Here is a 25,983-nt window from a genome sequence, read left to right as displayed (position 1 = left end):
CCATGAAATAATAGGTGGCATACAGAGCCACACGGAGCCATATCTGTGGGCACGCGAGCATTGCCCAGCTCAGCTCCAGTGCACATGAGCGCACCAGCCAGCTGATTTTTAGGCCTTCGGGGCCCATTGGAAGTCAGGAAACAGATGTTTCCAGCTTTTGGTGGGCCTCCTGGGAGGGGAAGGCTTTTTTGCCCTCCCCAGGCTACAGGAAAGCCTCTGGAACCTGGAGAGAGTGAAAAACAGGCCTACTGGGCCAACCTGTAACCTTCTCACCATCATGTGCCAAAAGTTGGGGAGCATGGGGGTTGTGTGTGCATGCGTGAGTGGGGGGGCATTGAATTATGAGTGTGGGCACAACCTCCCGATTTTGGCACGCGACAGCAAAAAGATTAGTCATCACTGTCCTATACCATTTCAAACAAATGGTTGTCCAATATGACTGGATCTTAAATACCCTACATAAAACCTTCCTTGACAGAAAAAAAAACCCCTATGTTGTATATTTTTAATAAATACTTCCTTCGAGAGCAAGCAGTTTTTCTATTCCTTTTTTCAGCATTCTTTTACACAAATCTTTCTTTGACAAAAATTAAAAAAAAAATTATTCCTACAATTTTATATGTTTCTTACAGACTGCATTCTTTCTATTTCTTTTTTCAGCAATTTCTCTGAGCCAGAAATATGACATTATATACTAATTTCTCTTTGTGAGTTGTTCTCTGTGGTTGAGGTCAGGTCGGAAAACAATGATGTAGCATTTGGGCAGGAATATGCATCCCAACAATGCAGCGCTAGAGGACACGATGGAGAAGACCTCCACAGCTACCATGGCTTTGCCTTTTGTGCTCAGATAGGCTGGAAAGAAGGAGATCCACACACTGCAAAAGGCCAACATGCTGAAGGTGATGAACTTGGCTTCATTAAAGCTGTCGGGTAATTTACGGGCAAGGAAAGCCACAATAAAGCTGGCGATGGCCAAGATACCCATATAGCCTAAGACACAGTAGAAGAATGAAGTTGACCCCTCATTGCACTGTAAAATCATTTCTTGGAGCACTGAGTGCATGTCCAACTCAGGGAATGGAGGTGATGTTGACAACCAAAGAATACAAATACATACTTGTAAGACAGAGCAGGAAAGAACAATAGAAAGAGCCAATCTTTTCCCCACCCATTTCCTCATCTGAGATCCTGGTTTAGTCGCCATGAAAGCCACAACCACAGTAATGGTTTTTGCCAGTACACTAGAAATGGCCACAGAAAAAGTGAGGCCAAACATTGATTGTCGGAGAAGGCAGGTCACTTTGCCAGGTTGGCTGAGAAAGAGGAAGGAGGAGAGAAAACATAGCAGAAGAGAGACAAGCAGGGTGTAGGTGAGAGACCGGTTGTTGGCTTTGACAATGGGGGTATCCCTGTGTTTAATAAAAGTCCCAAGTATCCAAGATGTCAAGAAGAAGAAACAAAGAGCTGCTGAGGATAAACCAATTCCTATGGTTTCTTCAAAAGTTAGAAACACCACCAGTTTCAGGATGCAGCCTTTCTTTTCTTTATTTGGATAATGATCTTCTGGACATTCTAAGCAATCTTCCATATCTGGGAGGAAAGTCAAGAAATTTGTCATCTAGGAATTCCAAATTATTGAAATTCATTTTATTAATTTTATGCATCCTAAAGTTGTATATTTAAGTTTGCTGAAGTCTAAGGAAAAATGGTAGAATTCCTACCCTACCATTTTGATTTGAAATCTTCCCCTCCATGCATGGAATGCAGTCATAGCAGCAGAACTGATTTCCCTCAATCCCTTTCTTCCAGGATCCAGGGAAACAAGGGTCATTGCATCGAGAAAATGGAAGAACCTGATGATAAACATGAAAATGTGCTGAAAAGGAGGGTTTTTAAAACAGTTTCTGAATGGAGTGACATGATTATTGACTTCATTGTTTTTTCTGCAGTTCTAATTATCCATTGAAGTCTGTATCTGTCTTGTTCAGTTGCAGATCAAAACCAAACAGTTATAGAGGTGCAGAAAACAAACTCAATAATTCCTCTATGGAACAGAATCAGCATCTCTTTGGGCAGTTTGAACTTTCTGAGTTGGCGCAGAAAAAACATTCTTTGTTGTGCTTTTTTGATGACATTTATGATATTAGGTGTCCATTTTAAATTTTGAGATATGATAGAACCTAGAAACTAGAAGGACTCTACTTTTGATACTGTGTTTTCTAGTATTGTAACAGGTAGTAGTATAGGATGGTTTCTCTTAAAATCTACCATCATTTCTATGGTTCTAAATTCTAAATTACATTCTAAATGCCCACCAAATACATAAATATGTTTCTTTTATTGTAATATCGTTTTTGTCAATTTGAGGAATGCTTGACTATAAACAATTCAAAGAATATGCCATTGTTTATTTTTAAAAAAATATAAATTACATTTCTAAAGAGTCTATGTTGAAAATGGAATCATAATGGATTAAGGCATGGTGGATTCACTAATTCGATACCTGGTTAAAAGCTGGACTCCAGACAATCACATCATCATCAATCCACAGTTCCTTCCCTTCTGGAGCCTGGAGATCCATCTTTCCAACTCTAACTCTCTGAAATGATCTGTTTGGAAAAGTGATCAAGTTGGTGATGTCGAATCCACCTGTTGCTTCCCTTTTCTCATTCAGGAACACTCTCTCCCCAGCTGAATTGTTGAAAGAAATGCCTTGAAGAAATGAATGGAGCTACTTGAAAAGGAATGAAAGAGAGAGGGAATTAAAAGCAATATAATAGGGAAGAGAAACTCATATTCAAGTTTCACTCATTCACTCATTCTTCCTATAACTATTATTAAGTTATTGCAAGATTATTGCAAACATGTTTCATTGTCCATACTATGGATTCCACATGTAAGAAGGGCCACTTTTACTTCATTACTCTAAAACACTGATAGAGATAGAAAACTCAGCTTGTTACCCATGAAAGGTCCATGAGCTACATTAAAAATTCTTGGAGAATTGATTATGTTTGGAAGAGGCCATGAAAAGTAATTTAAATTATCATTTCAATGATCTCTTATTGTATAATGCCTGGTGATTTACTAAATAACTGCCAGTGACATATAAACCAAAATTCATAAAGTAGCTTCTCAATGATCAGAATAACAACAGAAACCATTTTTTCTCTATCTATTTAAGAAATTAGAGTCAGAAGGGACTTGGAGGCCTTCTAATCCAACACCCTACTCAAGGAGGAGACCCTATGATATTTAAGAGAAGTGGCTGTCCTTCTCTTCAGAAAAATCTCCAATTTTGGAGCATCCAAAACTTCTGAAGGCAAACTGTTCCACTAATTAATTGTTCATTGTTCTCGTCATCGGGAAATTCCTCCTTATTTCTAGGTTGCTTTCTCATGCTTGATTCCACATGCAGAAAATATTAAGACTTTCCACAATGGGATCAAAACATAATTTTACATCAAAGTGTGTATTGAAATAAAAGAAGTGTCCAAGGCAAAGGGAATACCTGCCAAGCCTGGAGATGTGGAAGGTCAAGATTTTTACAGATGATAGTTTTTTTTCTATTGAAATGCAATGTGTATAGAGCTTGCAAAGCATGAGCCACAGTATAAACAGCATTGTAAATGCTGTAGCTTTGGCCGGTCATCTCCATTTCAAAGGCAGGTCCAGGAAGATCCTCTAGCTTCATCTCCCCAGTGCAGTTTCTACTCTGCATTTCTTGTAACTTTGATTTTGGAAATGAACAATCAAATGCTTGTTCCCAAACTTCCTGTAGAAACCCATCTCTGGAGTCTGAAAGAGGATTTATGGTCTGGAGAAACTCCTTGAAACCTGCTACTGCTCTTGAATGAACAGTGAAGGAAATAGCCCCATGGAACATATGAAGATCCCATTTGATTTGAAATCCTGATAATATGAAATCAATCTGTGCAGTCATGATCCATACCCTTCTAAATAATGCAATTTCCTTGCTTTCAGGATCTGTTATAAGTGTGACATATCTTAGCCATGTAATTGTCAATGATTCTCCATAGACAAGAAATGCATTGGCTCGGCTATTTACCCAACTCATGGAAATACTATAGATTCTTTGAATTACTTCTTGAAAATTTTCCAAGTGGACTAGTTGTGAAAGCCTTTGTATGAACGATGAGCAGATTCCATTCTCTGAAAGTAAGGGCTGCATTTTCTGTAAGAAATTTTCTCCATCGTTGTTATCAACAGCAAATATCCCAATCCATGTCCACTTGAAATGATGAAGCAGTTGGATAATCCCAATGTATTGATGGTTTTCTTTGGGGACCATGAAATAAAGTGAAGAGACTTTACTGGCCTCAAATTCCTCTTGGGGTAATGAGCCATATGTCAGCTGCAAGAAAGTGAAGTAGTATTCTCTTGAGTTGTAAGATCAAATGCAATTGTCCAGATCTAGTTTTCATACAAAATATATGCAAGGAAGGAAATGTTTTCGTGAAATTCTTCCAGGTATTAATATGGAAATGAATTTATTGGAATTATTTCAAACACATATGATTGATCAATTATTTTGATAGAAGCAAAGGACACTATGTTCAAACCTTTTCTCAAGTATGGAATCTCTCTAGATACTCACTTCTTGTAGTTTCAAAATTATGTTAACAGTCCTTAAACTGGGCACAACATCTTGATACAAAGTTAATGCTAATGCTTATTGCTCCTTGATTAATCCATAACAACATCAAGAACAGAATATAGAATTGTTCTCTTTAGCCCTTTCACAACTTACTTGTGGAATTTTGAAAGATCCTGTAATTTCAGCAATATGAGATGATGTGACAGAATCCAGTCCCCCAACAATAGCCCTGAGATTCTTCTGTCTATCACATTTGTAGTTAGGGACAAATTTCTGGGATTTGAAAAGCAGATCCAGTGTGGTGCGATAGGTCATCCTTCCCTTGAGGTAACTGTCATAGATGTGGAACCCAAGAGTGATGTTAGGTAAGATCTGGGAGTCCTCATTGATCTCCTTCACAGCAAAAGCCAAGGCAAGGACATGTTGATGAAATTTGGTCATTATACTGCAAATAATTTCAATAGTTGAAAGTGTAAATTGACAATTCTCATAAGGTAGCATCATTTTTGTATAAATAACAAAGTTTTCTTTCAGTGATGGCAATAGAAAGAAAATAGCTCTTCTAAAATTATCAATAATTTCTATAGAGGGGTTTTTGGTGATCTCTGATCTTGGTTGCTTTCTTGCAGACATTTCATTACCCAAAGTAGGTAACATCATCACAACCCAACACCAATGATCTTATCTGCAAGAAAACACTCAATGTCAGGGACCCCTCATTTCAATCCTGAACTAAAATATTCTCTTATACTGGTAATTTCTACAGAGCTCAAATTTCTTTTACAAAGCATTTTCCTGACTTCCAAGACATATGTACTGCAACAAATACAAGTGGTCAATTTTTTCAAAGTACTATATTTTCTATGATGTTTTCAAAAAATGGTTTATGAACAGCTTCAGGTGGTATCACTTATTTACCATATGTATGTTTTGTGAGGAGAGATAATGCCAAATCTTTCTAAAAATTATCTGTATCTCAGTAAATCTTCAAATAGAGGTTTCTTGGTCTGAAGTTTGGTATATTTCATGTCAAAGACATTAAAATAATATAAAGGTTATTTCTTCCCTCATAACCAGATACAACTGAAAGAAAGAGACAGCCTAGATGATGTTAAAAATCATATGATTCTGCGCAAATCTCTTTTAATCATATAAAGGATTTTTGAAAATCTGAGTAAGTTAAGAGAGAGGAAATAATTCTTACCTTGGTATTTCATAAGGTTTCTTAGAAGGATTTTCACTAAATTTAATTTCATAAAGGTGGTAGGTGAAGTGAGACGCCATGCCTCCAATGATGAAGTCTCCAGGCTGGTACCACTCATGTGGAATAAAGAAAGCATCACTTGCAGGGCATTTAAGAGTAACTACTTTATGCACCAAAAACATTACCAAAAACATCTTCATGCTTTTGTTATTGTGAAAACGGTTTGCCTTCCAGCCTACCAATCACAAAGTATATACAATCCAATACTTCATCTTAAGATTGATCCAGGGTTACTGTATATCTGAGAATGCACCTAAGGAGAAAATCTATAGTTTTCTATTTGAAGATCCAAGTGAACACAAATTTGTATCTTGAATGCCACCAGGATTTGAACAGATATTCTGGCAGAAAAGAACAGAGAGCGGATACTTGAAGGAACAAATCTGGCAGAGATGTTATTACTTCTTGTACCAAACTTCCTGTGGTTTGTTGTTGAATTTCAATAGCCTTCTGTGTAGACTTTAATGTTTTGGCCTATAGTAATTCCTCTGGGATATAATTATTTTGTTTTGATGAGATAATATGTAACTGATGGTACAGTTTTAAATGAGCAATGCCAATGAAAGTAACCAATGGAAGATTTGCAATAGAATATATATTTAATTGTTAAAAATAATACTTTTTTCTTTTTAATTTTTTTTAATTTATACATTTTTCTGCAGCATACATTAGTGCTTAGTAAACAATGCATTGTCTGGGTCAATTCATATTATAAATAATAATAATAATAATAATAATAATAATAATAATAATAATAATAATAATAATAATAATAATAATAATTTTTGTACATATTAATTATTTTTCAACTTCCAACCTCCGCCTGTATTATCTAACCATTGATAAAATAATCCCGTATTAAACATATTCTGTATCTTCCTTGTTCTTCATCTTTAGTGTTAACCTATCCATTTCTGCACATTCTAGTATTTTTTAAATTATATTTTCCCCTGTAGGAATTTCATCAGTTTTCCAGTGCTGTGCAAATACAATTCTCACTGGTGTCAAAACATACAATAATAAACATACATTCCCTTTGCCATATGTTTCTGGTAATATATCTAACAGAAATATTTCTGGCTTTATATCTATATGTTGCTTTAACATTTTCTCCAACCATGTTTGTAACTTTGTCCAAAGTTTTTTTTGCCTTTGGGCATGTCCTCCACATATGATAATAAGTACCTGGTATCTGGTTGCATTTCCAGCTTGTAGCGGACATGTTTTTAAACATCCTTGCTAACCTTGCCAGTGGCAAATGCCACCTATAAAACATTTTATATAGATTTTTCTTGTATGTGGTCACCATTGTCAGTTGATAATTTCTATACCAGAGTTTTTGCCTTTTATCCAGTTCTATAGTTTATCCAAAGTTTTTCACCCATACTATCATTGTCTCTTTCACTTGTTCACCATCCATTTTGAAGCTTAGTAAACAGTTATGTATTTTCTTTATTAATTTTTCACCCATCCCTAATAATATCTGGTCCAATACTGTTGACTTTTTATAGAAGCCATGTCTTTGCAGCTTTCTCATATCTTGAAGAGTGAGTCAAGCTATTCTCCAAAGCACTTGAGGGCAGGACAAGAAGCAATGGGTGGAAACTAATCAAGGAGAGAAGCAACTTAGAACTGAGGAGAAATTTCCTGAGAGTTTTTTATTTTATTTATTTTATTTTATATCAAATTTATATACCGCCCTTCTCCCTGAGGATTCAGGGTAGTGTACAGCCAAAGTAAAAACATAAACTACAAACATTAAAATACAATTAAAAAGATATATATATTATATATATATGGCCCCATAATTAAAAGCAATGACAAAACAATTAAAAACATTTTTAAAAAGTGTTAGGCCAGCCCGGCTTCCTGAAAAAAGAAAGTTTTAAGAACACGGCGGAAGGCACCGAGGTCTTGGATTCTCCTTATCTCTGGGGGCAGCTGGTTCCGACGGCCTCCCATCGACCTGTGCGCTCCCACAAAGAAGGCCCTCCTCCTGGGGCTCACCAGCCCCTCCCCCTGGGGGTCACATTGTTTGGCTGATGGCACCCCGAGGAGGTCCTCTCTGTGGGAGCGCACAGGTCGATGGGAGGCCGTCGGTAGCAGCAGGCGGACTCAAAGATATCTAGGTCCTATGCCATGGAGTGCTTTAAAGGTAATAACCAACACCTTGAAGCGCACCCAGAAGAACACTGGGAGCCAGTGCAGCTCACGCAGGAGAGGTGTTGTATGGGAGTGCCATGCAGCTCCCGTAACTACCTGCGCGGCTGCATTCTGGACCAGTTGGAACCTCCGGGTGCCCTTCAAGGGGAGCCCCATGTGGAGAGCGTTGCAGTAGTCCAGGCGAGAGTTAGAATAAATAGAATAGAATAGAATAGAATAGAATAGAATAGAATAGAATAGAATAGAATAGAATAGAATAGAATAGAATAGAATAGAATAGAATTTTCCTGAGAGTGAGAATAATTAATCAGTGGAACAACTTGCTTCCAGAAGTTTTAAATGCTCCAATACTGGAAGTTTTGAAGAAGAGGTTGGATAACTATTTGTCTGAAGTGGTGTATGGTTTCCTGCCTAAACAGGGGGTTGGATTAGAAGACCTCCAAGGTCCCTTCCAATTCTGTTATTCTGTTGTTCTATTGTTCTTGATTGTATTTGCAGATGTGGCCACCATGCTAGGTCTACACCTTGTTCTTGTAGTACTTTCTTTGTCAATTCATTTTTTCTTTTTATCTGTAAAGTTCTTAACTAATAATTTGGTTTTTTCTTTATTTATTTTCAATTCTGCAACTTCTCCGTATTCTTCTATTTTTCCTTTTAGCTTGGGTCTAGTTTCCAATGGCTCTTCCAAAATAAACACCAGTTCATCTGCACATGTTTGTAGTTTGTATTTTTCTCTTTTATTTCCATACCTCTGTTCAACATTTATGTGAAGCTGCTGGGTGAGATCATCCGTGGTTTCGGGGTGAAGTACCACCAGTACGCTGATGACACTCAGCTGTACATCTCCACCCCGGGCCACCCCAATGATGCCCTTGAAGTGATGTCCCAATGCCTGGAGGCCATGCTGATCTGGAAGGGGGGGGGAAACAGACTCAGGCTCAACCCTGTCCTCCTGGGTACACGGCTGTCTTTAGAAGAACATCTGACAGCTGTGGCCAGGAGGACTTTCCATCAGGTTTGCCTATTCATCAGTTGCGTCCCTTTCTGGATCGGGACTCCTTATGCATGGTCACTTATGCCCTCGTCACTTCCCGCCTGGACTATTGTAATGCTCTCTACATGGAGCTCCCCTTGAGGAGCACCCAGAGGGTCCAACTGGTCCAGAATGTGGCCACGAGGGTGGTTATGGGAGCAACATGGCGCTCCCATGTAACACCTCTCCTGCACAAGCTGCACTGGCTCCAGGTGGTCTTCTGGGCGCGCTTCAAGGTATTGGTTACCACCTTTAGAGCACTCCATGGCTTAAGACCTGGGTACCTACGAGACCACCTTCTGCCACCGGTAGCCTCTCATTGGCCAGTACACTCCCACAGAGAGGGGCTCCTCAGCGTGCCATCAGTCAAACAGTGTCGACTGGCGGCCCTCAGGGGGAGAGCCTTCTCTGTGGGGGCACCTTTGGAACAAGCTCCCCCGGGAGATACGGAGGATCCCAGATTTACGCACTTTCCGCCGTACCCTCAAGACTTTTTTATTCCAACAAGCTGGGCTGGACTAACTCTTTTTAATTGCTTAATTTTAATTTGCTTTTAAAAAGGGGGTGTTTTAATTATGGGCCAAATTTGTTTAATATGTTTTTAAAATGTTTTTAAATTTTATATTGTATGTGTTTTATCTTTGGCTGTTCACTGCCCTGAGTCCTTCGGGAGAAGGGCGGTATATAAATCCAAATAAACCTAAACTTAAACCTTTTATTTCCGGATCTTGTCTAATACTTCAGCACTTCCAATGTTAATATAAACAATAATAGGGATGGCAGACATCCTTATCTTGGGTCTTTTTTTATATTGAACTTCTCCATTGAGTCCCCATGCACAATCACTTTTGCTGTTTGTTTGGAATAAATTGTTTTAATCATATTTATAAACTTCTCGCCAAAATCCATACATTCTAAATGTTGAAACATAAATTGCCAGTTTACATTGTCAAGTGCTTTCTCTGCACCTAAAAAGATCAATGCCATTTGTTTTTCGGAGTGCATTTCATAATACTCCAACATATCTAAAATAAATTTTACATTATTTTTATTGGTCTTTCAGGCAAGAATCGATTTTGGTCTGGATGTATAAATTCATTCAAGAATCTTTTTAATCTTTCTGCTATTTTTTTTTATTTTAAAAAGTTTTTTTATTTTATAAACAAACAAACAAACAATACATAATCAATCATTCAGTGTATCTTCTAAATACATCTTTTGTGTCTTCTTTTTACTCCTCCAGTATTTATATCTTAATATTATCATTTCCTTTATTATGACATTTCCCCACATTTCTTACTTCTCTATTAATACATTTATCTATCTTTTAATTTTATCAAAAATTAGACAACAATTTTATCCCCACACAACTTTCAACCCCCCCTCCCCAGCCCCCCCCCCGCGACTTCCCAGAGCAAAAACAGGGTATAACGTTAAACAAGCATAAGCTAAAATATGCTAACTTACTACAAGGTTCCCTCACACTCTTTAACTCCTCTTTTAAAAAATTTTCATCAACCTCCCCTTTATAAATTCTCTGATCACATTTCACATTTGTTAGTAAAATCCTTTCCATACCTTCTTTTTCAGCAATTCTAAATTAAACATTTTAAAATCTCTTAATACCTCAATAAGACATTCTTCAAAATATAAGTTTCAAAACTTTTTAAAAAGGCTATCCATTCAATTTTAAATTAACCATTTTAATACTTCAGTAAGTTTTAAAAAGCTATCCAATTTTAATTAAACCTTTTTACTTCAAATAAAACATTCGTCAGAATATAACCTTAAAGATACTGTTAATCCATTGGGTTAAAGTATTTCTAATTCTTGAGTTCATCCTTCAAAATATAAATTTCAGAACTTTCAGGAAGCTATCCATTAACTTTAAAGTTAACCATTTTAATACCTCGATAACTTTTAAAAAGCTATCCATTTTTAGTTAAACATTTTTACTTAAACTTAAAAAATACTAATTTCAGTAAGCTTTTCAGATTTATTACTAAGATCCTTCCCAAAAAAAATTAATCTTCCATTCTTCCTTTCTTTCTATATTTTTCCAGTCCTTCTTCTTCAATAATACTTTCTTCTTCAGCATTGCTCCTCCCCCTGCTTTTATTTTCAAAAATTTTTGAATTTGGATTTGAGGCTGATGTATCTTTGGAATTCGATCTCTTCTTAAAATTATTTCCTTTAATTTGGAACCTCCATTTCGACTCTTCCTGCTTGTATAATCAGTCACTTCATTCCTTAAAAATTGATTCTGTCTGTAAAGCCAAGGATTGTCACGGTAAAATTTGTCAGTCTGCAGGAAAGAGTCTATTTGCTGCTTTTCAGTTAATTGCATAGAAGCCTCTACCAAAACCTCTGTTTCCTGTATGCTAACTTCCATCTTAATACTGACAGCCTCTTTTTCCTCCTCCAAAGTCACATTAGCCTGGTTAATTTCTTCCTCTTTTCCAGCCAGTAGATCATTGTTATTCTCCAAATTTTGATTTTGAACAGTCCTTTTAATTGATTCTAATATAACAGAAGCATGAAAATTTAAGAGTTCTTGTAAGACCTTTACAGTCACCACTTGTGAGTTTGCTGGCTCATATAATGATGATGATAATGATCCTCCATCCTTAATGTCAGCCATATTTCAATTTTCACTTTAAATTTATTCAGCTATCAGGTCAATAAGTCCAATTATTTTCCACACAATTTAGAAGTATAAATTAGTTGAGGTCAATACCATAGTTTTTTCCATTCCACTACCACTTTAAATCTTTTTCTTGATGTGTAACCCAGTAACTTTAACAATGTTGCTAGCATTAACAATCACTTTCACTAATAAGTTTCATTTCCACACCCTCAGGCGCCATCTTTTTTTCCTTAAACGGAGTTAAAGTTCAGCACTTGCATTTTTTGTTCTCCTGGTTTGCTCTGCCAGCATCCAGAGTTGAAGTTTCTTATAATCCTTAAAATTGCATTGTTGGTGTGGTCGTGACCCCTTGTTCTGCATAAAGCAGACTTGTCCCGGATCCGGAGCACTGCAGGGCTTTCAGGGAGCTCTCACCCTGCAAACCCCAGGCTTAAAAAAAATCCTAGGGGTCTAGGGGAGCTCTACCCAGACCCTTCTGCTCTTCTCTCCCCCTTTTTCCCTGGGGGAGAGTTTCGAGACGCTAGACAGCTGATTTTCGCTGTTCTAGCGGCAAATGGAATCGCGGGGCTGGAGCTCCTAAAGAAGCGTCCATCGGGGATCGCGGAGCCACTGGAAGTCCAATCTTTCTGCTATTATTGATGTGAAAATTTTGTAGTCTGCATTTAATAATGATATATGCCTGTAATTCTTTATCTGTGTTAAATCTGAGTCTTCTTTTAGAACTAATGTAATATTTGCTTCTATCCAAGTATTTGGCATCTTAGCTTCTAAGAGTACTTCATTGTAAAACTCTAACATTGATGAGCTTAATATGTCCTGTAGATGTTTATACACCTCTGCAGGGACTCCATCCAGTCAAAATAATGCTGTTTTTCAAGGTACCACATTTATTTTCTACCAATTTTTCACAAAATAAAATATGAACAAATCCAGTAGGTATCAGTCACTTATTGTATGTATTTTTTCCCATGGAGTAAAAAGGCAGATTTTTTTTTTAAAAAAAAAAATACCTTAAGCTCACTAAAAATCTTCAAAAGTGTTCTTGTACCGAAGTTTCATGCATTCTATTGCAAACACTTTAACATAACTTAAAGCAGAGGTCCCCAACCCCTGGCCATGCCAGAAAACAAGCCATGAAAAATGCCAGATTTTTTATTATGGCCATTAGTCAGTATACAGTTTGAATAAAGGGGGAAACAGAAGGAAGCATACAAAGAACATGAAATAATAGAGTTGGAAAGGACCTTGAAGGTCTTCTTGTCCACACACTCCTCCCCACTAAGCAGCAGATCCTATACCCATGATGGTAAACCTTTGACACGTGTGCCACAGGTGGCACATGGAGCCATATCTGTGGGCACATGAGCATGCCCAGCTCAGCTCCAGTTCCCAGCTGGTTTTTAGGCCTTCCAGGCCCTTTGGAAGTCAGGAAATGGACGTTTCCAGCTTCAGAGGGCCTCCAGGGAGAGGAAGGCTTTTTTTGCCCTCCCCAGGCTACAAGAAAGCCTCTGGAACCTGGGGGGAGTGAAAAACGGGCCTACCTGGTCCACCTGAAACCCTTTTGCCTTTATGTGCCAAAAGTGGGGGGGAGCATAGAGGAGCTGTGTATGCATGGATAGGGGGGCATTGGAATATGGGTGTGGGGACATGTGCATGTGACCCCCCCCCCCATAACCTCCCTGCTTTTGGCACGTGACGGCAAAAAGGTTAACCATCACTGTCCTATACCATTTCAAACAAATGATTGTCCAGTCTGTTTGTCAAAACTTCCAGTGATGAAGCACCCCCAACTTCTGAAGGGAAGCTATTCCATTAGATGATTGCACTCACTGTTAGGAAATTTCTCCTTAGTTCTAGATTGCTTTCCTCCTTGTTTAATTTCCATTCCTTGTTTCTTGTCTTGCCTTTTGGGCATTCTAAAAATAGTTAAACCCTCTTGTCCTTTTAGGATTCCCTCTACTATTAGGAAATGCTATCATGTCATCCCACTTCTTCTTTTCTCTAGACTAGTCATACCCAGTTCCTCTAACTGTTATTCATATGTTTTAGCCTCTGGCCTCTGATCATTCTTATTGCTCCTCTTTACACTCTTTTCAGAGTCTCAACATCTTTTTCTATACTGTGGTGACCAGAACTGGATGCAGTTTTCCGAGTGTGGTTTTACTAAGGCTTTGTAAAGTGATACTAGAACTTCATGTGATCTTCATCCTATCCCTCTATTAATGATTTCTAGGATTGTATTGTGGGGGGGGGGGGTTTGCCTGGGAAAATTTCATTTCAATAAATTTCCTGCATTATTAATACCTAATAACAGTTTACAGTGGAAATAGATTGATGGGTAGGAAGTGAATGGTCATGACCCAGTATGAAAACCGTTTTTTTTCAACACAGTTAAATATTCAGGATTCACAAACTCAGTGTATATTACATTTTAAAGCACCCTAACAAATCCAAACTAATATCTTTATAACACTATATTAAATATATATTCATAAAATGGTAGTCAGCATTTTAGTATATTTGTATACTGCTTTAGGAATAGAAAGTATAAAAACCATGAAAACATCGCTGCAAAAATTGGACATTATTTCAGTCAATATTTGAAATATCCTAACAGTGAGAAAAGAAAACTAGATGAAATTCAAATTCAACAGAATTGTTGAAAGGGAGAATGGATTAGGTTAAAGAATCTAGGAAAAGGATGGAAATGCAGGAACATAAGCACTAACTTTGGAATGGGCTTCAATATTGGAATGGGCTTCAACAAAGAGCCCTGGTAGCGCAGCAGACTAAAGCACTGTTATTAACATCAACTGCCTGCAATTACTGCAAGTTCAAATCTCACCAGGCTCAAGGTTGATTCAGCCTTCCATTCTTTCTAAGGTAGGTAAAATGAGGACCCAGTTTGTGGGGACAATAAGATGACTTTGTATAAAATATACAACAGTATGAAGGCTATTGCTTAACACATTGTAAGCCACCCTGAGTCTCCGGAGAAGGGCGGCTTATAAATCAAATCAATTTTTTAAAAAAATGACTGGATCTTAAATACCCTAATAAAATCTTCCTTGAAAGAAAAAAAAAATCTATGTTGCTATAGGTTTTATAAATACTTCCTTCGAGAGCAAGCAGTTTTTCTATTCTTTTTTTAAGTATTTTTTTTTGCACAAATCGTTCTTTGACAAAAAATAAAAAAATAATTATTCCTACAATTTTATATGTTTCTTACAGACTGCATTCTTTCTATTTCTTTTTTCAGCAATTTCTCTGAGCTAGAAATATGACATTACACTAATTTCTCTTTGTGAGATTCTCCCTGTGGTTGAGGTCAGGCCGGAAAACAATGATGTAGCATTTTGGCAGGAATATGCATCCCAGTAAAGCAGCACTGGAGGACAAGATGGAGAAGACCTCCACAGCTACCATGGCTTTGCCTTTTGTGCTCAGATAGGCTGGAAAGAAGGAGATCCACACACTGCAAAAGGCCAACATGCTGAAGGTGATGAACTTGGCTTCATTAAAGCTGTCAGGTAATTTACGGGCAAAGAAAGCCACAATAAAGCTGGCGATGGCCAAGATACCCATGTAGCCCAAGACACAGTAGAAGAATGAAGCTGACCCCTCATTGCACTGTAAAATCATTTCTTGGAGTGCTGAGTGCATGTCCAACTCAGGGAATGGGGGAGATGTTGACAACCAAAGAATACAAATACATACTTGGAAGACAGAGCAGGAAAGAACAATAGAAAGAGCCAATCTTTTCCCTACCCATTTCCTCATCTGAGATCCTGGTTTAGTCGCCATGAAAGCCACAACCACAGTGATGGTTTTTGCCAGTACACTAGAAATGGCCACAGAAAAAGTGAGGCCAAACATTGATTGTCGGAGAAGGCAGGTCACTTTGCCAGGTTGGCTGAGGAAGAGCAAAGAGGAGAGAAAACATAGCAGAAGAGAGACAAGCAGGGTGTAGGTGAGGGACCGGTTGTTGGCTTTGACAATCGGGGTATCCCTGTGTTTAATAAAAGTACCAAGTATCCAAGATGTCAAGAAGAAGAAACCAAGAGCTTCTGAGGATAAACCAATTCCTATTGTTTCTTCAAAGGTTAGAAACACAACCAGTTTCGGGATGCAGCCTTTCTTTTCTTTATTTGGATAATGATCTTCTGGACATTCTAAGCAATCTTCCATATCTGGGAGGAAAGTCAAGAAATTTGTCATCTAGGAATTCACAATTATTGAAATTCATTTTATCAATTTTATGCATCCTAAAGTTGTATATTTAAGTTTGCTTAAGTCTAAGGAAAAATGGTAGAATTCCTACCCTACCATTTTGATTTGAAATCTTCCCCTCCATGCATGGAACGCAGTCAAAGCAGCAGAATTGATTTCCCTCAATCCCTTTCTTCCAGGATCCAGGAAAACAAGGGTCATTGCATCGAGAAAATGGAAGAACCTGATGAAAAACATGAAAATGTGCTGAAAAGGAGGGTTTTTACAACAGTTTCTGAATGGAGTGACATGATTATTGACTTCATTGTTTTTTCTGCAGTTCTCATTATCCGTTGAAGTCTGTATCTGTCTTGTTCAGTTGCAGATCAAAACCAAACAGTTATACAGGTGCAGAAAACAAACTAAATAATTACTCTATGGAACAGAATCAGCATCTCTTTGGGCAGTTGGAACTTTCTGAGTTGGCGCAGAAAGAACATTCTTTGTTGTGCTTTTTTGATGACATTTTTGATATTAGGTGTCCATTTTAAATCTTGAGATATGATAGAACCTAGAAACTAGAAGGACTCTACTTTTGATACTGTGTTTTCTAGTATTGTAACAGGTGGTAGTATAGGAGGGATCTCCTAAAATCTACCATCATTTCTACGGTTCTAAATTCTAAATTACATTCTAAATGCCCACCAAATACATAAACATGTTTTTTTATTGTAATATCATTTTTGTCAATTTGAGGAATGCTTGACTATAAACATTTCAAAGAATATGCCATTGTTTATTTTTTAAAAAACAGAAATTAGATTTCTAAAGAGTCTATGTTGAAAATGGGATCATAATGGATTAAGGCATGGTGGAGTCACTAATTCGATACCTGGTTAAAAGCTGGACTCCAGACAATCACATCATCATCAATCCATAGTTCCTTCCCTTTTGGAGCCTGGAGATCCATTTTTCCAATTCTAACTCTCTGAAACGATCTGTTTGGAAAAGTGATTAAGTTGGTGATGTCGAATCCACCTGTTGCTTCCCCTTTCTCATTCAGGAGCACTCTCTCCCCAGCTGAATTGTTAAAAGCAATGCCTTGAAGAAATGAATGGAGCTACTTGAAAAGGAATGAAAGAGAAAGGGAATTAAAAGCAATATAATAGGGAAGAGAAACTCATATTCAAGTTTCACTCATTCACTCATTCTTCCTATAACTATTATTAAGTATGAAAACTTAGGGCCTCAAGTTTGACACTCCTGATTTAGATTCACTACATAAAGAACTAATTCAACCTAGATCATATCTGATCTTTCCTCATTGTCCTTTACTCAAATTTTAGAATCTGAGATTCAAGCATTCTTCCATAGAGAGATGCAAGATAGAGATTATTGCAAACATGTTTCATGTTTCATATTATGGATGCCACATCTAAGAAGGGCCACTTTTATTTCATTACTCTAAGTTTCTGATAGACACAGAAAGCTCAGCTTGTTACCCATGAAAGGGTTCATGAGCCACATGGAAAATATTTGGAGAATTGCTTATTTTCGGAAGAGGCCATGAAAAGTAATTTAAATTATCATTTCAATTATCTCTTATTGTATAATGCCTGGTGATTTACTAAATAACTGCCAGTGACATATAAACCAGAATGCATACAGTAGCTTCTCAATGATCAGAATAACAACAGAAACCATTTTTTCTCTATCTATTTAAGATATTAGAGTCAGAAGAGACTTGGAGGCCTTCTAATCCAACACCCTACTCAAGGAGGAGACCCTATGATATTTAAGAGAAGTGGCTGTCCTTCTCTTCAGAAAAATCTCCAATTTTGGAGCATCCAAAACTTCTGAAGGCAAACTGTTCCACTAATTAATTGTTCATTGTTCTCGTCATCAGGAAATTCCTCCATATTTCTAGGTTGCTTTCTCATGCTTGATTCCACATGCAGAAAATATTAAGACTTTCCACAATGGGATCAAAACATAATTTTACATCAAACTGTGTATTGAAATAAAAGAAGTGTCCAAGGCAAAGGGAATACCTGCCAAGCCTGGAGATGTGGAAGGTCAAGATTTTTACAGATCATAGGTTTTTTTCTATTGAAATGCAATGTGTATAGAGCTTGCAAAGCATGAGCCACAGTATAAACAGCATTGTAGATACTGTAGCTTTGGCCAGTCATCTCCATTTCAAAGGCAGGTCCAGGAAGATCCTCCAGCTTCATCTCCCCAGTGCATTTTCTATTCTGCATTTCTTGTAACTCTGGTTTTGGAAATGAACAATCAAATGCTTGTTCCCAAACTTCCTGGAGAAACCCATCTCTGTAGTCTGAAAAAGGATTAATGGTCTGGAGAAACTCCTTGAAACCCACAACTGCTCTTGAATGAACAGTGAAGGAAATAGCCCCATGGAACATATGAAGATCCCATTTTATTTGAAATCCTGATAATATGAAATCAATCTGTGCAGTCATGATCCATACCCTTCTAAATAATGCAATTTCCTTGCTTTCAGGATCTATTATAAATGTCACAAATCTTAGCCACATAATTGTTAATGATTCTCCATAGACAAGAAATGCATTGGCTTGGCTATTTACCCAACTCATGGAAATAATATAGATTCTTTGAATTATTTCTTGAAAATTTTCCCAGTGGACTAGTTGTGAAAGCCTTTGTATGAACGCTGAGCAGATTCCATTCTCTGAAAGTAAGGGCTGCATTTTCTGTAAGAAATTTTCTCCATCGTTGTTGTCAACAGCAAATATCCCAATCCATGTCCACTTGAAATGATGAAGCAGTTGGATAATCCCAATGTACTGATGGTCCTCTTTTGGGACCATGAAATAAAGTGAAGAGACTTTACTGGCCTCAAATTCCTCTTGTGGTAATGAGCCGTATGTCAGCTGCAAGAAAATGAAGTAGTATTCTCTTGAGTTGTTAGATCAAATGCAATTGTCCAGATCTAGTTTTCATACAAAATAGATGCAAGGAAGGAAATGTATTCCTGAAATTCTTCTAGGTATTAATATGGAAATGAATTTATTGAAATTAGTTCAAACAGATATTATTGATCAATTATTTTGATAGAAGCAAAGAACACTATGTTCAAATCTTTCGTCAAATATGGAATCTCTCTAGATACTCACTTCTTGTAGTTTCAAAATTATGCTAACTAATAGTCCTTAAGCTAGGCAGAACATCTTAATACAAAGCTAACACTAATGTTTATTGCTCCTTGATTAATCCATAACAACATCAAGAACAGAATAATGAATTGTTCTCTTTAGCCCTTTCACAACTTACTTGTGGAATTTTGAAGTATCCTGTAATTTCAGCAATATGAGATGATGTGACAATATCCAGTCCCCCAATGATAGCCATGAGATTCTTCTGTCTATCACATTTGTAGTTAGGGACAAATTCCTGGAATTTGAAAAGCAGGTCCAGTGTGGTGCGATAGGTCATCCTTGCATTGAGGTAACTGTCATAGATGTGGAACCCAAGAGTGACGTTAGGTAAGATCTGGGAGTCTCCATTGATCTCCTTCACAGCAAAAGCCAAGGCAAGGACGTGTTGATGAAATTTGGTCATTATACTGCAAATAATTTCAGTAGTTGAAAGTATAAATTGACAATTCTCATAAGGCGGCATCATTTCTGTATAAATAACAGTTTCCTTTCTGTGATGGTAATAGAAAGGAAATAGCTTTTCTAAATTTATCAATGATTTCTACAGAGGAGTTCTTGGTGGTCTCTGAGCTTTCTTGCTTTCTTGCAGACATTTCATTACCTAAAGTAGGTAGCATCATCACAACCCAACACCGATGATCTTATCTGCAAGAAAACAATCAATGTCAGAGGACCCCTCATTTCTATCCTGAACTAAAATATTCTTCTTTATTGGTAATTTCTATAGAACTCAAATTGATTTTACAAAGCATTTCCATGACTTCTGAGAAATATGTACTTCAACAAATACAAGTAGTCACTTTTTTCAAAGTACTATATTTTCTATGATTTTTTCAAAAAATTGTTTATGAATAGATTCAGGAGGTAACACTCATTGACTGTATGTATGTTTTGTGAGAAGAGATAATGCCAAATCTTTCTAAAAGTTATCTTTATCCCAGTAAATCCTGAAATAGATGCTTCTTGCTCTGAAGTTTGGTACATTTCATGTCAAAGACTTTAAAAATAATCTAAAGAAGGTTATTTCTTCTTTCATAACCAAATTCAATTGATAGAAAGAGAAGGCATAGATGAGATTAAAAGTCATATGTTTATGCACAACTATCTTTTAATCAAATAAAGGATTTTTGAAAATCTGAGTAAGATAAGAGAGAGAGAAAATTTTTTACGTTGGTATTTCATAAGGTTTCTTAGAAGGATTTTCACTAAATTTAATTTCATAAAGGTGGTAACCAAAGTGAGATGCCATCCCACCAATGATGAAGTCTCCAGGCTGGTACCAGTCCTGTGGAATAAAGAAAGCATCACTTGCAGGGCATTTCAGAGTAACTACTTTATGCACCAGAAACATCACAATAAACATCTTCATATTTTTGTTATCATGAAAATGTTTTGTCTTCCATCCTACCAAGTTGAAAGTACATATAATCCAATACTTCATCTAAAGATTGATCCAAGGTTTATATCTGAGAATGCACCTAATGAGGAAAATCTATTGATTTCTATTTGAAGATCGATATGAGTGCAAATTTGTATCTTGGATGCCACCACGATTTGAACAGATATTCTGGCAGAAAAGAACAGAGGGTAGGAACCTGAAACAATGAACCTGACAGAGCTGTTCCTACCCCTTGTGCCAATCTCCTTGTGGTTTGTTGTTGAATTTCAATAGCCTTCTATGCAGCCTTGAATGTTGTGGCCTATAGTAATTCCTCTGGGATATAATTATTTTGTTTTGATAAGATAATAAGTAGCTGATAATTCAGCTATTTTTTTTTAATATGAACAATGGCAATGAAAGTAGCCTATGGAAGATTTGCAATTGAATATATATTTATTTTTTTAAAAATAATGCTTTTTTCAAAATACCAAATTTATTTTCTACCCATCATTCACAAAATAAAATACGAAGAGATCCAGTAGGTATCAGTCAGTTTTTGTATGTATTTGTTTTCACAGAGTAACAATGCAGAACTTTTTTTTTTTTTTAAAAAAATACCTTAAGGTCACTAAAAATCTTGAAAAGATTCCTTGTACTGAAGTTTCATATATACTATTGCGAACACTTTAACATAACTTAAAGCAGAGGTCCTCAACCCCTGGCAATGCCTATGGCTATTTAAAGGACCTTGCAGAGTGCTCTGTAAGGATTTTTAGAAGATTTTAAAATGGGATTTTAACTAGAATTTTAAACATTTTAACTTATTTAACATGACGCGGGAAAACACCCGAGATTTTAATTTTTTTCACACACACACCCGCGAAATCTTAAGAAGACAGATTATGTGTGTGTGTGTGTGTGTGTGTGTGTGTGTGTGTGTGTGTGTAATACTTTTCTAGTCAGGGTTTTTCCTATGTAAATCAAGATGTTTGTATTGCCATAGTTGGGTGATATCTCACCCAAAATGTCTGATAAACACAAAATGTCTGATAAAGCCTGAAAGTGGTGATTTGAGATATCACCCAACTATGGCAATACAAACATCTTGATTTACGTAGGAAAAACCCTGACTAGAAAAGTATTACACATATAATCCTACGAATAAAAGAACTATATATATATTTATGTAAGTTTTCACAGGTATGTATGTGTGTATAGTTAATATTTCCAGTTTCTTCCCATGTAATTGTGGATATATCCCTAAAAGGGTAGAAGCGATATTTCGACAGAATCCCATCTGCCATCATCAGGCTTATGTCAGCAGCGTCGCCAAGACACTTCCACTTTTACGCGGGAGAAAACCCAAATAACCAAAGACCTACATACAAATACCCGCAAAAACCTCAGAAAATATATATATATATTTATATATATATATTTAGAATAGTTTAGAATAGTTACCTTAAGCTCACTAAAAATCTTGAAAAGATTCCTGGTACCGAAGTTTCATATAACACTTTAATATAACTTAAAGCAGAGGTCCCCAACCTTGGATGTCTTCTAGTGCAACTCCCTGCTGAAAGAGGAGACCCTGTACCATTTCAGACAAATGGTTGTCCAATCTCATCATAAAAATTTCCAATGATGGAACACTCACAATTTCTGAATACAAGCTGTCCAACAAATTAATTTTTCTCACATTTTTGAAGTTGTTTCTCATGCTTAACTTGATTCTACACATAGAAAATATTTTTTTTAAAATCCCACAATGCATTCAAAACACAATTCTACATCAAACTGCTCATTGCAATAAAACTGTCCAATGCAGAGACAGTTTTACCTGCCAAGACTGGAAATCTGGATGGTCAATTTTTTTACTCGTCATATTTTTTTCTTATTATAACTCAGCATGAATAATGCTTGAAAAGCATAACCCACAGCATAAACACCATTGTAGATATTGTAGTTTTGGCCAGTCATTTCCATTTCAAACACAGGTGCAGGAAGATCCTCCAGCTTCTTCTGCCCAGTGCATTTCTTACTGTACATATCTTGTAACTCTGATTTTGGAAATGAACAATCAAATGATTGTTCCCAAAATTCATGCAGAAACCCATTTCCATAGACTGAAAGAGGATTTACGGTCTGAAGAAATTTCTTGAAACCCACAACTGATATTGAATGAGCATTGAAGGAAATAGCACCCTGGAACATTTGGAGATCCCACGTGATTTGAAATCCTCTTAATATGAAATCAGTCTGCACAGTCACGATCCACACCTTTCTAAATAATGCAATTTTCTTGCTTTCAGGATCTACCAGAAATGGGACAATCCTTAGCCACATAATTGCCCAGAATTCCCCATAGACAAGAAATGCATTGGAGTTATTTTTCATCATATTGATGGAAATAATGGAGATTCTTTTATATACAGGTGAAACTCGAAAAATTAGAATATTGTGCAAAAGTTCATTTATTTCAGTAATGCAACTTAAAAGGTGAAACTAATATATGAGATAGACTTATTACATGCAAAGCGAAATAGTTCAAGCCTTGATTTGTCATAATTTTGATGATTATGGCTTACACTCAGGAAAACCCCAAATTCACAATCTCAGAAAATTAGAATATTGTGAAAAGGTTCGATATTCTAGGCTCAAAGTGTCCCACTCTAATGAGCTAATTAAGCCATAACACCTGCAAAGGGTTTCTGAGCCTTTAAATGGTCTCTCAGTCTGGTTCAGTAGGAATCACAATCATGGGAAAGACTGCTGACCTGACAGTTGGGCAGAAAACCATCATTGACATCCTCCATAAGGAGGGAAAGCCTCAAAAGGTAATTGCAAAAGAAGTTGGATGTTCCCAAAGTGCGATATCAAAGCACTGTCACTGCGTTTTTTTATTTCCCAGCTGAACTTCATTATTTTTGGACTAATAGACTTACTGTAGTTTGCCAAGTTCCTTATCAGTATTTTACTACGCATGTCCGCATTCTTTCACATTCCTTCACTTTCTTCACACACTCTTTCCTTTGTTCTCTTGCCAGAAAGGTCCGGCTGAGAAATAGCCGGCAAAAGCTATTTCAAAAATGTAGCAATTATTTTTCTTAGTTAGTGAGGTGTTTTATTTTCTTTATAACAAATAAATGAGTTTTATTAGAGAACTTTTCTTCGGGATTTCTTTTTCAGAATATTGCAACAAGGAATAAGCCTCGATCCATCCTCTAAACCAGGGTGATTTGTCCCAGAGCCAAACATGGGATTAATCAATGCCCTGACAAGCATATTAATAGAAAGTTATGTGGAAGGGAAAAGTGTGGAAAAAAAAGCTGCACAAGCAGCAGGGATGACCGCAGCCTGGAGAGGATTGTCAGGAAAAGGCCATTCAAAAGTGTTGGGGACTTTCACAAGGAGTGGACTGAGGCTGGAGTCAGTGCATCAAGAGCCATCACACACAGACGGATCTGGACATTGGCTTCATATGTCGTATTCCTCTTATCAAGCCGCTCCTGAACAAAAACAATGTCAGAAGCATCTTACCTGGGCTAAAGACAAAAAGAATTGGTCTGTTGCTCAGTGGTCCAAAGTCCTCTTTTCTGATGAGAGCAACTTTTGCATCTCATTTGGAAACCAAGGACTCAGAGTCTGGAGGAAGAATAGAGAGGCACACACTGCAAGATGCTTGAAGTCCAGTGTTGATTTGGGGAGTCTGTGTTGATTTGGGGAGCCATGTCATCTGCTGGTGTTGGTCCACTGTGCTTCATTAATTCCAGGGACAATGCAGGTGTCTACCAGGTGATTTTGGAGCACTTCATGCTTCCTTCCGCAGACGAGCTTTATGGGGATGCTGACTTCATTTTCCAGCAGGACTTGGCACCTGCCCACACTGCCAAAAGTACCAAAACCTGGTTCAATGACTATGGGATTACTGTGCTTGATTGGCCAGCAAACTCGCCTGACTTGAACCCCATAGAGAATCTATGGGGCATTGCCAAGAGAAAGATGAGAGACATGAGACCGAACAAAGCAGAAGAGCTGAAGGCCACTATTGAAGCATCCTGGTCTTCCATAACACCTCAGCAGTGCCACAGGCTGATAGCATCCATGCCATGCCGCATTGAGGCAGTAATTGATGCAAAAGGGGCCCAAACCAAGTACTGAGTACATATGCATGCTTATACTTTTCAGAGGTCCGATATTGTTCTATGTACAATCCTTGTTTTATTGATTTCATGTAATATTCTAATTTTCTGAGATTGTGAATTTGGGGTTTTCATGAGCTGTAAGCCATAATCATCAAAATTATGACAAATCAAGGCTTGAACTATCTTGCTTTGCATGTAATGAGTCTATCTCATATATTAGTTTCATCTTTTAAGTTGCATTACTGAAATAAATGAACTTTTACATGATATTCTAATTTTTCGAGTTTCACCTGTACTTCTGGAAAGTCTTTGAAGTGGACCAGTTTTGGAAGCCTTTCTATGAACCATGAACAGATTCTGTTCTCTGAAAGCAAGGGCAGTATTTTCTGTAAGAAATTTTCTCCATTGTTGTTATCAGCAGCAAAAATCCCAATCAATGTCCACTTGAAATGATGAAGCAGTTGGATGATCCCAATGTACTGATGGTCCTCTTTTGGAACCATGAAATAAAGTGAATTCATGGTTCAGCTAAACAATGCTGGCTGGCAGGCCCGTGGGGGAGGGCCTTCTCTGTGGCTGCCCCAGCTCTCTGGAACCAGTTACCTCCTGAGGTCCAGACCATCCCCACCCTATTGGCCTTCCTAAAAGCGGTGAAGACCTGGCTTTTCCGGTAGGCCTGGGGCCGTTGATCTCGCTCTTGCGATCTGGCGAGATCCGGCCATGGATGGTATGAATGAGTTTTAATGTTTTAATGTTTTTAATTTTAAAATGTTTTTTATTAGGATTTTAAATGTATTGTGAGCCGCCCTGAGTCTTTGGAGAGGGGCGGCATATAAATTGAATTAAATTGAAATTGAAAAATTGAAAACTTGACAAAGAAGAGAAAAAAAAATAAGAAGACACCTTAGCTTTAAATTGAGAAGCCAAGAACCTCCCAACTGATCAGCTAGAACTGGTCCACTCCTTGTAAACCGCTCGGTGGTGGTAGATTGGCAATTGAGGCCAAGCTGCCTGAAAATGGTTTCCAATGCTCTCAGTGGTGGCAGAGTGGCAAAAAACTGTTTAATCTCTTGCTGCGGCGCTTCAAAGGGCTGCCCTACAGCTGATCAGCGGTAAAAGGCAGTGTAGTGGTAAACCAGTGTTCTCCAAAAACAAATAGGTAGACCAGAACGCTCCAAAAACAAATGGATAGACCGGTATGACTCTGCAACCATTTAAAAGCCTGGTAGACCAGTACCTCTGCTAAATCCTAAAGAATTGCTTGTCACATGACCATCAAACCACGCCCACAAAATAAGCCATGCCCACAGAACCGGTAGT

At 37.3% G+C, this 25,983-nt stretch overlaps 2 protein-coding genes across 2 annotated transcripts; both read right to left on the bottom strand.

The window, feature by feature from the left end:
• Positions 1 to 694: 694 nt before the first annotated feature.
• Positions 695 to 11,722, bottom strand: LOC139324286 (vomeronasal type-2 receptor 26-like). The gene is made up of 7 exons (XM_070954007.1): positions 11,165 to 11,722; positions 5,826 to 5,938; positions 4,775 to 5,066; positions 3,515 to 4,378; positions 2,507 to 2,734; positions 1,730 to 1,856; positions 695 to 1,593 (listed from the first exon to the last, which is right to left on the bottom strand). Exons 1-7 carry the CDS (start codon positions 11,720 to 11,722, stop codon positions 695 to 697), a joined length of 3,081 nt encoding a protein of 1,026 aa, XP_070810108.1.
• Positions 11,723 to 15,019: 3,297 nt separating this feature from the next.
• Positions 15,020 to 19,414, bottom strand: LOC139324878 (vomeronasal type-2 receptor 26-like). The gene is made up of 5 exons (XM_070954625.1): positions 19,253 to 19,414; positions 17,989 to 18,852; positions 16,830 to 17,057; positions 16,055 to 16,181; positions 15,020 to 15,918 (listed from the first exon to the last, which is right to left on the bottom strand). Exons 1-5 carry the CDS (start codon positions 19,412 to 19,414, stop codon positions 15,020 to 15,022), a joined length of 2,280 nt encoding a protein of 759 aa, XP_070810726.1.
• Between the last annotated feature and the right edge of the window lie 6,569 nt (positions 19,415 to 25,983).

Source organism: Pituophis catenifer, unplaced genomic scaffold, assembly GCF_029215685.1.
Source record: "Pituophis catenifer annectens isolate HBS135680 unplaced genomic scaffold, rPitCat1.0.hap2 SCAF_15, whole genome shotgun sequence".
Classification (NCBI taxonomy): domain Eukaryota; kingdom Metazoa; phylum Chordata; class Lepidosauria; order Squamata; family Colubridae; genus Pituophis; species Pituophis catenifer.
Note: the sequence above shows the minus strand (reverse complement) of the source record. Positions and strands in the feature narration are given on the sequence as shown.